Source organism: Carcharhinus amblyrhynchos, chromosome 22 (assembly GCF_965287045.1).
Source record: "Carcharhinus amblyrhynchos chromosome 22, sCarAmb.v2.hapA, whole genome shotgun sequence".
Taxonomy (NCBI): Eukaryota; Metazoa; Chordata; class Chondrichthyes; order Carcharhiniformes; family Carcharhinidae; genus Carcharhinus; species Carcharhinus amblyrhynchos.
The window spans coordinates 44772772-44785625 of NC_137345.1; the positions used below are offsets into that span (position 1 = coordinate 44772772).

Genomic DNA, 12854 nt, shown 5'->3' on the forward strand with positions numbered 1-12854 from the left:
GTCCCCATCTGAACTGAATCAGGTGGCTGGTTCCCATGGCAAGCATCTCCGCGCTGCCTCCCGGGATACGTCGGGAGGTCAAACTGGGCGCCGACAGCGAGAGGAACTACAAATCCCAGGATGCCCGGAACAATAAACTACAAATCGCAGGATGCCCGGAACAACAAACTACAAATCCCAGGATGCCTGGCGACTGCAGTCCACCGAGGGAAAGGGTGGCGGTTGGTGCGCGCGGGCCGGCCGTGCAGCTCGTTCTCCTCAGGCTGACTGAGGTGAGTTGTCAAATTGCCCTGTTTTATGGGCCGGCCTGCTGACATCCCGTGTCTTGTTAATTAACCGGCTCTCTCATATTTTTCCTCACTTTTTTGAACTTATGGCCGGGAGAGTGAAATGGGCGACAGACATCGAGAAATCGGTGCTTGTGAATAATTTTGAGAAGAGGGGCTGGTCTCAGACAACCACTGATGAAGACTGGAACTTCTACTGGTGAGTGAGGCGCAGCTGCTGCTTTTAATTAAATTGTAATTTATTTATCATTTTGTCTTGCGATTTTATAAAATGAATTTTCTGCTAATCTGATGGGAGAGCTGTCCCCTGGACCATCCATTTGCCTCTGTGGGTGTTTAACATGGTCACTGTTAGGATGGATTCCACCTTCATACTCTGTATAGCACTGTGTTAGATCGATTTATTTCTATTTAAGAATGTATTAACACAACACCAGGGTCTAGGTTCAATTCTGGTCTCGTGTGACTGTCTGTGTGGCGTTTGCACATTCTCCCTGTGTCTGTGTGGGTTTCCACCGGGTGCTCCAGTTTCCCCTCACAGTCCAAACTTGTGTGGGTTAAGTTGGCCATGTTAAATGACCCCTAGTATCAGAGGGATTAGCACAGTAAATATATGGGGTTATGGGAATAGGGCCTGGATGGAATTGTGGTCAGTACAGACCCTATGGGCCGAATGGCCTCTTTCTGCACTGTAGAGATTCTATAATTCTTAAACGTTGGTGCGAGGTTTTCAACCTGGCGTTGATGCAAAACCTGAAGATGTTTGAGGTCTGAGATGACTTCAAAACAAAGCTTTTTGGTTTGATTATTGTAACATGTATTAACATACAGTGAAAAGTACTGTTTCTTGCTTATAAAGACAAAACATACCATTCATAGAGAAGGAAACAAGAGTGCAGAATGTAGTGTTACAGTCATAGCTAGGATTTAGAGAAAGATCAACTTAATGCAAGGCAAGTCCATTCAAAAGTCTGACAGCAGCAGGAAGAAGCTGTTCTTGAGTCGTGACCTCAGACTTTTGTACCTTTTTTTTCTGAAGGAAGAAAGTGGAAGAGAGAATGCTGGGATGCGTGGGGTCCTTCTTTATGCTGGCTGCTTTGCCGAGGCAGCGGGAAGTGCATACAGAGTCAATGGACGGGAGGCTAGTTTTGTGTGTTGGATGGGGCTACATTCATGACCTTTTGTAGTTCCTTGCAGGCTTGGGCAAAGCCGGAGCCGTACCAAGCTGTGATACAACCAGAAAGAATGAAGCAGTGCAGTCAGTGTGGAAGATAATTCACTTAATTAAACATATTTCTAAACATTACCCATATGACAATTACCATTCTGGATGTTCGCCACTTTGATCAATGTTTTTGAAAACGGAAAAGAAGAATGCTTACAAAAAAGAGTTATCTTTAAATGAACTTCTCTTCCAGGAAATCTCATTCTGCTCCACCAATCGAGTCTTGGATTTGCCCCTTGCCTGTAGGGAAAATATAAGCCCTGGCTTCTTTCCTCTAATTCCATCCATCTCAGTAATCTTTTTCTATCGGCCTTCACTTCCAAAAACATACAAAGAGCTCATGGACATGTTTCTTCCTAAGATTGAACCTCTGTATTTAGTTGTCTCTGCTGCTTCTCTCCCTCTTCCTTGCCTATCAAATTAAACCTCTTTCCAAGCGCCCATCTTCTACCCTAGCCTTGAATCTCTCTCTGCAGTTGCTTACTCGTGTTCTCTCATTTCTCTCCTTCACCCTTCTAAGATCAACTTGTCCATGAGAGTCACCTGAGTCTATTCCCATCTAACTGCTAACTTCCCAACTTCTCCTCCTGATGACTTTAATGATGTTGCACTGTTTACTCCTTAACCTCTCTTTGGGCTTTGAAGTGTTCATGGCTTCTCCAAAGGCCACTCTTTCACCGTGTAGCACAGTGGAACTGCCCTTGTCTAATTCTACACTTATCTGTGTGATTGTGTCCACAACATTTGAGTTGTGGCTTCTCTTTATTCGCTGGAGCCTATCCTTGATACTCTTCTCATCCTTGTTTACATGTTTTGATTGGTGACCACATCCACAGACAAGAGGATCATTGGCATTGTATAATGTGTTTGTTTCTATTCTGTATGATGCCCCGGAAACTGGATGCAGATAGTTGCAGCTCCATTGAGTTTTTCGCTGCTTGGATGGCTTTTCAGTAACTTACAGAAATGAAAAAGGAACAGATATTTCAGTTTTTGCAGTGATGGATTTTTTTTAAATGCTTTATTTTGCATACACGCTGGTGAGGGGTCAAACTCCAATGGACTTTGCAAGTAGAACTCAGCTAGTTAACGTTGGAAGGAGTGACATGAAAGAGTATAAGTAACTAATGAAGGAGACAGCAAAAAGAAATGAATTGTACAGTAAAATATTTGTAGGAATGCTTAAATGCGCTGCTTACTGTGGTACTTAGCAACACATAGAAAATAAGAGGTGTCAGACCAGTAAAGTCCAGAATCAGTTCCTTGTCAATGCTGAGTTACCTGATCTTGACTCCTGATTCCATCAAGTGACTTGTTTTGGAAAGTGAAACTACTACTTTCAAATCTTGGCAAAGCCCATTGTCTACATGTGTGGTGATAGTAGTAGAGTGCTGCCAATTCAATGGAACTGTAACACAGCACCTACATTATTTCTAATTTGTCACACTGCTTGTCAAAAAGCCAGTATTGGATGAACAGAAATTTCTTCCAACTACCTGTTGTCCAAAATCATTGGGCAGAATTTTCCTATCCCGCCCGCCATGAGAAAATCCCGCTCATTGTGTTCTATCCTCGCTGCAAAGTCAGTTTTCTAGCCACCAATTCCACTGCTCCCCTGGCTTTTATCTAAGTCTTAACACAAACTATTTACAACTTGATATTGTATTTGACCTGAGGTGAACTTCCAATCTCATACCCACCTCTGTCATTACTTCCAACTGTGTCATTGCCTGACTTCATCCTTTATCAGATCTGCTGCTGAAAGTCTCATCCATGCCTTTGTTTGTTGAATATTCCACTCCTGGATGGCCTCTCATCTTCCATCCTCCATTATTGTTTTTAGAATGATCCAAGACACTTGTTGAGCCAGTCCTGTTTACCCACCATACATGTCCTTGATGAGTTACATTGGCTGCCAGTCCAGAAATGGCTCATTCTTAAAATAGTTGTCCTCATCACTAAATCTAAATCCACCCTTTTCCAGTCCTACAAACCTTAGATCTCTGATCGCCACCAGTTATGGTTTCTTTCACATCCTCAGTTTTAGTAGTTGTATGATTGGTAGTTGCGTCTTTGGTTATTTTAGCCCTAAATTCTGGAGTTTCCATTTTACTACTTTCCTCTTTTAAGATGCTCCTTAAAGCCCACCTCTTTTTGGCCAAGATTTTGGCTATCAGTCCTAATATCTCCTGATATAACTCAGTACCAAATTTTGTCTGATAGCAGAGTAAAACTTCCAAGGAATGCTACAGAAGCTATATAGATGGAAGTAATTGTTGTAAGAAGGGTGCAAGCAGGTTTACTACTATCTAGTCAAGATTCTTTAAAGGGAAAGAAAACATTCCTCAAATTCTTGGATAGGAATGACTTTTTTAAAATTAATGAGCCTAAATAGAAATGCCAAAGGAATTTATTAATATTTGGAAAAATTGTGTTAATTTGTTTTGTTAAAATTGGATGCAGTAAAAAAAAGTGAACAAATTCATAATCTTAAATAAACGCTGTGTAACAGTAACTCTGTTCTCAATGGAGAATTTTTCACACAGGTGAAGTACACATTTTCATGGTTTGCTAGTCATTGGTGAGCAACTTTGGTAAAGGCCTGTTTGAGCCTCAGTAGAGTAAAGAGGACACAAGTTCTACTTCTTCATAAAATACCTTTTATTTCTTTGATCCAACTCCACATACAATTCTCCACCAACCAATAATGCCATCTGTGGCCCCTTTATATATCAGTGACTTCTGTTGAATAATTGACATCAAATTAGGATTTAATTGGAAGGTCTGTTAACCCATTGCTAACAAGGCCTCTCAACTGGAGTTATGTGGCAGAGAGATCAAAGCAAGAGGAGTGGGATAGGAAGGAATGTATTGTTAAAGTATGAAGAAAGAATGTATTAGTAACAGGAAGGATTTTATATTCATGTAAATGTCCTGAAATTTGTATATTTAAAGCTAATGTAATAGCTACCGTTGCACATCTATTCTCTTAGGATGAGTGTACAGACAATTCGAAATGTTTTCAGCATTGAAAATGGCTACCGTCTGAATGATGACCAAATTGTGAACCATTTTCCAAACCATTATGAGCTGACACGGAAGGACCTCATGGTAAAGAATATCAAGCGCTATCGGCGAGAGCTGGAGAGGGAGGCAAGCCCACTTGTGGAGAAAGATGACAGTGGGAAATATGTTCATCTAGGTAAGTGCAGAAACCTTAAATGTGATAACAGGAATTTATTCAGATGGGTGTGAACACCAGCCAATAAATAAATATGGCTGTCATCCAGTTTATTTTAGTATCCTCTTTTTTTTACATTAGTTTAATATAGTCATTATTATTGTTTCAACTTCCCTACGTGTTATCCTGCACTAATGTTATTCATATTGAAATTTTTAGCCAACATACGTAAGTCTCTATAGTTTAGTTAAAAAACAAAGCTCCAAAAAACTTCCTCAAGCTTTATTCGTTGTTAACCTAACGACTGTGACCTTCCAATTAAAAACAAATCAAATACTAACTATTTTGAGAAGCTGATTAACCTGTGATTATTTAAGCTTACCAGTTGGTCACAAAGCTGGTGTAGATAAAATGAAAGATTGATTCACAATCTGTCTGTTTTCCTCTCTACACTTGGAAGAAATGAGATATTACAGACCCCTGCCTGCCACTACGGACATGCCAACCCTTCTATAGAGGGACATCCTCCACCCCCAAAACACCACTGAAAGAATGGGTCAACACACCTGACCCCTTCATTACAAACATGAGGGTGCTTTCTAAACATTGTTTAAAATAAGAAGAATTAAAACCTCATGGCTGTGGGTAATTGATCCAACCTGTCAGCAAAGGCAGAAAGTTTATAAACATTGCAGTCAAGAACAAATACATTCAACCATGAAGGAAAAGAGAAACAAATAAAGCTCTTGGCTGGTGGGTAATTGATCCACTTTATCAGTCAGAAGGCTAGTTAAAGGTAATGGAGCATGAACATGATTGCACCAAATCCCGTCCAGTGGCAGGAGACTGGAGCATCATGCCTCAAACACAGCAATTATAATCTTTGCCAGGCCTTCCTGCAGAGATCCCGGTGAATCCACTCCCCAAGTTTTTATTGTTATATTGTCACGTATGTGTATGTCTGCATTGCCACATCATTTACTGCTGCATTGTAATCAATGTACCAGGTGGTGGTGGTGACAAGTGCTTTAGTCTAGACAACTTGAATCTTGCAAGGCATGTGAGGTTGTAACTATATACATTTAATTCAATCTTTACTCAAAGATCGCCAAAAACAATTCAAAGTTTTTTTGGAAACAATGAACTTGAGTAGCTGACACAAGTCAGGTTACTCGGGTTATATGACAAACGTGTGTGGTTCATAGCAGCCATTGCAAAATTACTCAGCATTTTCAGACCCAATTACACAAGAAGGTTAAACAAACTGTTTTAGATTTTTTTCAGTGAAGCAAAACATAAGCTGATAAAATAAATGTAAATGAGGGATTGTTTGTTTACCATGTTGTGTACCTTGGATACACTTGCTGATCTCATAATTGTATCTCTCGGTTGATTTAAAATAGAGTAGTTCTGATTGCCATTGAATTCGCTTGAATAGGGGAGGTGACGGCCTAGTGGTATTATCACTGGACTATTAATCCAGAAACTCAGCTAATGTCCTGGGGACTCGGTTCAAATCCTACCTTGGCAGAAGGTAGATTTTGAATTCAATAAAAAATATCTGGAGTTAAGAATCTGATGACCAAGAAACCATTGTCGATTGTCAGAAAAACCCATCTGGTTCACTAATGCCTTTTTAGGGAACGAAATCTGCCATCCTTACCTGGTCTGGCCTACATGTGACTCCAGAGCCACAACAATGTTGTTGACTCTCAGCTGGATGGGCAATTGATGGTGGCCAGTCAGTGACACCCATGTTCCATGAATGAATGAAAAAAAGATACATTTTTACCAGAAACCACGCATTCAGCGTAGGAAAATCCTAGTTTTGAAATTGTATCAAACTTTATAGATGTTGAAACTTCCACAACAAGCTGTCCGTTGTAGTGCTGAGTTTTTTTAAAATGTTCCAGTTTTGACACCTGTTCTATGTTTAGTTAGTTGATGTCATGCCCTTGGGAAACCTCAGATTGTCATGCTGAACAGTAGGGTTTTAGACTGGGTTTGATCAGTTTAGGTGGAGATAGTTACCCTTTTCCATAAGAGTTGACGGATCATAAGGGTATTGTAGTTGATAGCAGGATTCTTTTCTCAATGCTAATAAATCTCAGTCAATGGACCTGCTGAAAATAATGAGTAAATAATGCTTTATTGTGCATTTAAGAAAGATCTGGGGAATAATGCTCTAATTTATTTGGAAAGACTCCAAGAAAGAAGCTGTGCTGGGAAAATAAATTGCTTTACAGAGCTTGCAAGGTGGGAATGTTCAAGTAATATTTCAGTAATAGTGCAAACATCTTACAGTTGGCAATTAAGGCCAACTCAACATTGCAAAGGGCAAGGAAGTCCAGCTTGTGTTGTAGTGCAATGTAACACAATTTTTGTTTTCATAGGCACATATTGGACAAGTGAATTTACATAAAAACAAGGAGTAGGTATGGGCCATTCAGCCCCTCAAGCCTGCTCCACCATTTAATAAGATCATGGCTGATCTGATGGTAACCTCAAATCTGCATCCTGCCTATCCCCAATAACCTATCACCACCTCACTTTTCAAAATCTATACACTTCTGCTTCTAAAAGTACTCAAAGACTTTCTTCCTGAAAAGGTGATGGAAAGAGTTTCAAAGACTCATCCCATTAAAAAAAATCACCTGATCTCAGTTTTAAATGGGCAACCTTCCCTTGGTGATACCTGGCTCTAGATTCTCCCACAAGAGGGAACATCCTCTTCACATCCACTCTGTCAAGACTACTCAAGATCTTATGTATTTCAATCAAGCCACCTCTTACTCTTATGAACTCCAGCAGTTGCAAACCTAGCCTGTCCAATCTTTCCTCATAAGACAGCCCACCCATTCTACATTTTAAAAAAAGCTAAATGCTTGAACTGTGGCACAGTGCTTAGCACTGCTGCCTCACAGCACAGGGATCTAGGTTCGATTCCTGGCTGGGTGACTCCAGCTACAGAGTCTGCACGTTCCCCCTGTCTGCATGGGTTTCCTCTGGATGCTCCGGTTTCCTCCCACAGTCCAAGAGACGTGTTGATTAGATGCATTGGCCATGCTAAATTCTCCCTCAATGTACCCGAACAGGCGACGGAGTGTTGCTTCTAGGGCATTTTAACATAAATTAAACACTGCAGTGAAATTAAAGCCTACTTGTGACAAATGTAAGCTTATTTGTAATAAATAAACTTTAAAACTTTAAATTTTTAAAACTTTACAACTTTGTTTGTAGATTTAGCATTTTCACTCGCCTATTTTAAGTGTAATGCATTCTCCTTAAGGCTATAATTGCGTATCATGAGGAATACATTTCTAAAAAACAGGCAGTACTGAAAATGTCTGCCCGAGTGCCAAATTGGTAAATGGCGAATGGAAATAATGAAGTTATAAGCTGATTTGTTTAACTGAACATACTATTGATCACCTATTCACACCCTAAAATTATTTATCCGTGTAAATCTTTGCTTGGGTCCATCTTCACCTCATCTGACCACCAGTGTGGTATCAAAGGGGGGGGCGTAGCTCTGCTGATTAAGGATAGCATCACGGTGGTAGCAAGGGATGATATTGGAGCCAAGGAGCAGAACGTGGAATCGTTGTGGGTAGAGATTAGGAACAGCAAAGGGGGGAAGACGCTGGTGGGTGTCGTCTATAGGCCCCCGAGTAATGATCTGGAGGTGGGGCGGGCTGTTAACACGCAAATAAGTGCGGCGTGCAGGAATGGGACGGCCGTAGTTATGGGGGATTTCAATCTGCATATTGATTGGTCGACCCATGTTGGACGCGGTGGGCTCGAGGAGGAGTTCTTGGAATGCTGCCGGGATAGTTTCCCGGAACAGTGTGTGTTGGAGCCGACGAGGGAGCGAGCTATCTTGGATCTGGTGCTATGTAATGAGGCGGGTAGAATTAGGGACCTTGCGGTGAAGGATCCTCTTGGGGAGAGTGATCATTGTATGGTGGAGTTTCTGGTGCAGATGGAGGAGGAGAAAGTGGGTTCCCGGACACGCGTACTTTGTTTGAATAGAGGGGAGTACGGTAGGATGAGAGAAGAATTGGCGAATGTGGACTGGGGGAGCGCGTTGGAGGGAGGGTCTGCTGAGGAGCAGTGGAGGATCTTTAAGGAGATCTTTCTTGGTGCTCAGCAGAAATTTATTCCGATGGTCAAAAAGGACAGTAGGAGGAGAGGTAATAAGCCGTGGATAACGAAGGAGGTGAAGGAAAGTGTTAAATTAAAAGCGGAGGAATTTAGAGTAGCGAAGAGGATTGGGAGAGGTTTAAATGTCAACAAAGATTGACAAAGAAGTTGATAAAGAAGGGTAGGAGAAACTATGAAGCTGGGCTAGCGCTTAATATAAAAAAGGATAGAAGAGTTTTTATAAATATATAAAAAGGAAGAGGCTGGCTAGGGTGAACGTTGGTCCTTTAGAGGATGAGAAAGGGGACCTAGTGGTAGGGGATAGGGATATGGCTAAGGTATTGAATAACTTTTTTGTTTCTGTCTTCACGGAGGAGGACGTGAATAATTTGCCGGGTGTTAGCGATGGAAAGGTGGTAGGACTGGAGGGTCTTAATGACATTACTGTTACTAGAGAGGCGGTGCTCAACAGACTGGAGGGACTGATTGTGGACAAGTCCCCAGGACCGGATGGAATGCATCCGAGGGTTCTGAAAGAAATAGCGGAGGTGATAGTGGATGCCTTGGTGGTTATTTTCCAGACGTCGCTGGATTCCGGGGAAGTGCCGGATGATTGGAAAACGGCTAATGTTACGCCGTTGTTTAAGAAGGGTGCCAGGCAAAAGGCGGGGAATTATAGGCCGGTTAGTTTAACGTCTGTGGTAGGTAAAATGTTAGAATCTGTCATTAAGGAGGAAATTGCGAGGCATCTTGAAGGGAATTGCTTGATAGAGCAGACACAGCACGGTTTCATTAAAGGGAAGTCGTGCCTGACAAATTTACTGGAGTTCTATGAGGATGTGTCTAGGGCGGCGGATAGAGGAGAGCCGGTGGATGTGGTCTTTCTAGGTTTTCAGAAGGCGTTTGACAAAGTACCTCACAAGAGGTTATTGCAGAAGGTCGAGGGACATGGAGTTGGGGGTAGGGTGTTAGCGTGGATAGAGGATTGGTTGTCAAATAGGAGGCAGAGAGTGGGGGTCAACGGGTGCTATTCGGATTGGCGGATGGTGACTAGTGGAGTGCCCCAGGGGTCGGTGCTGGGGCCTCAGCTTTTTACCATTTATATAGATGATCTGGAGGAGGGAACCAAGTGTAGGGTGTCGAAATTTGCTGATGACACCAAGATTGGGGGAATGGCAAATTGTGCGGAGGGTGTGGAGAGTCTGCAGAAGGATCTAGATAGGCTGGGCGAATGGGCCAGGAAATGGCAAATGGAATTTAATGTTGGCAAGTGTGAGGTGGTCCACTTTGGTAGGAATAATGGTAGGAAGGATTATTACTTACGTGGTGAAAAACTGCAGCAGGCGATGGTGCAGAGGGACCTCGGGGTCCTTGTGCATGAGTCGCAAAAACCCAGCTTGCAGGTGCAGCAGGTGGTCAGGAAGGCGAATGGGATGCTGGCCTTCATAGCGAGGGGGATTGAATATAAAAGTAGGGAGGTCTTGCTGCAGCTGTATAGGTCATTGGTGAGGCCGCAGCTGGAGTACTGTGTGCAGTTTAGGGCGCAGCACCTGCGCAAAGATATTTTGGCCTTGGAGGGAGTGCAGAGGAGGTTTACTAGGCTGATACCGGAGTTGAGGGGGTTGAGCTATGAGGAGAGGCTGAATAAACTAGGCTTGTACTCATTAGAGTTTAGAAGAATGAGGGGAGATCTCATTGAGACGTATAAGATGATGAATGGGATGGATAGGATAGAGGTGGAGAGACTCTTCCCGCTCAAAAAAGACAGTAGGACTAGAGGGCACAGCCTCAAGATAAAGGGGGGGCGGTTTAGAACGGAGTTGAGGAAGAACTTCTTCACTCAAAGGGTGGTGAATCTCTGGAATTCTCTGCCCGTTGAAGTGGTGGAGGCTGCCTCGCTAAATATTTTTAAGACGCGGGTTGATGGGTTTTTGATAAGAGAGGGGATTAAGGGTTATGGGGAGAGGGCGGGAAAGTGGAACTGAGCCACGACAGATCAGCCATGATCTTATTGAATGGCGGGGCAGGCTCGAGGGGCTAGATGGCCTACTCCTGCTCCTATTTCTTATGTTTTTATGTTACTTCAGGAGAACCTCTCCCTGCCACCCCACTCCCTTTTCATTTACATGTATCTAGTCAATAACATTATCTGCAGGCATTGGGTGCATTTCCATATGAATGCAAATGACACACATTTTGACGTTTTCACCACCCTCATTTCAAGCAACAGTCTTCGAGTTGCCCTGCTTATCCAACAAAGTCAAAAATAAGCCAGACCTATCTACAATTGAAAATCGTTCTTCTGTTGACACTGAAATCTCTATCTTTGGATTTATTCCTGCCTATCTTTGAATCAATCTGTGTCCTATTCAATCATGCTTCAAACCCTTGCCATTCAGTCTCAAATGGGATATAACTTTCTCCAGCTAAATACTGGGAAGAGCAGAACCATTTGATGTGCTTTCCTTGCCTCTGTACTGCAGTTCTTTCCTTTCTGGTCTTCAGTCAGCATTTTGAGCTGCTATTCTTTACACACCCAGTCATGCTTCCCCGTTCCTCTACCATTCCGTGGCTCCCAATCTCAGTTCATCAAATTCCAAATTTTTACCTTTGCATTTAAATTCTTCACTCTCCCCTGTTTTGTAGTCTCCTATAGCCCTCAAAACCCTTGCAAAAGCTCTGGTCTTTAACTCCTTTTGAATCTCTCTTTTTCCCTTTTCCTCTGCCCTTCATCCTGTTACAGCTGTGTTTTCTGCAGCCTAGGTCCCACTTTAATTTTCTTACTAAAATTCTCGTGCCACCACTCTTCCTTTCTTTAATCCTCCTTTTTAAAAAAGCAATTCTTCTCTGAAGCTTCTATTCACAAATATTTCTTTCTTGCTTGAGTTGGTGTCTGTTTCCCTTGTGTCTGTAGGATAGATTTCTCTGTAAAATGTGCTTTGTTACTACTGAAACATCCTCCAGCTCTGTACTTGAGCCATAACTTTGCTCATCAATTCTTATCTCCTCTACGTGACCTCCATTTCTGTTAATTTGCCCAGTGTTGGGAGAGCCTTTGGCTTTCTAAGTTTTAATCACTGGAACTTTCTTTTGAAATCACACTGTCTTGCACTTCTCATCCTGCTTCCAGAATCCCACTTGAAACCAAAATTTTTACTTACCGTTTTAGGATGCCTCCTACCTTTTGCTGCGATCCATTTTGCCTCTATAAAATGATTTGGGACATTGACTGCTATATAATTTGTTGCTGAACATTAGCAAAATAAGGAATTGGAGTGGCTTCAATATTACATGTAGAAATACATAAAATTATACTCCAGTAATTGTGTTAAAACTGCTTGCCTTTTTAAATTGAAACAGTGAAATTCAGGTGAATGTATTTCTTTAAAAGATGTGTTATACCCACGTCTGCTTGGCTGCACCAGATATAAGTTATGGGACGAATCTGAGTGGCTTCCAGCTACTTGTTTTTAAAATGGTGCGGTAATTGTTACTGTGACAGTAGAAATGTGTCTTAAGGGTGGTAATGTTCAAGTTGGAGAATGGAACTGTTGTCATACCTAACACATGTATCAAATGATTCTGCATTAGATGGAGAGTTAAATTCCCTCATCCTTTTCACAACAGTAGTCCTTAAAATTTTCCACACAGCAAGTACCTGTGTGTTTTATATCACAATCATTATTTTGAATAATTGTCTGAACAACATGCTAGTTTGGTCAAATTTTTTTTTATCAACCTACATCAGGCCTTGAATGTGCAATTTTGGACACACCCAATCAAAAAAAAACCCTCCCCTTTTCCTTAAGTGTTCATCTTGGGACAAAATATTCCTCCTTTTATGTTAAATGTTGCGTGGAGATTGCAGTTCTTGCAACATTTCATTTATCTTTTGCTAAGTGTTTAAGAGCAAAACTGCTGGTAAAATGTGAATCTGTGAAGTGTGTATCATCTTGATTTTATTTCTCTTTTTTCCTCGTTCTTAACAATAACATATTTATATAGCATCTTTAATACA

General features: G+C 41.7%; 1 protein-coding gene across 2 annotated transcripts in view; it reads left to right on the forward strand.

Moving 5' to 3' along the window:
* Nucleotides 1-210: 210 nt before the first annotated feature.
* LOC145357105 (polyglutamylase complex subunit TTLL1) overlaps nt 211-12854 on the forward strand; it is a 35397-nt gene continuing 22753 nt past the window's right edge. For both annotated transcript variants that reach the window (XM_080210227.1, XM_080210228.1), the window contains exons 1-2: nt 211-486; nt 4506-4714. In XM_080210227.1, coding sequence (XP_080066353.1) covers nt 374-486; nt 4506-4714 — 322 coding nt within the window. In that variant the 5' untranslated portion in view covers nt 211-373. The remainder of the gene's footprint in view (nt 487-4505; nt 4715-12854) is intronic.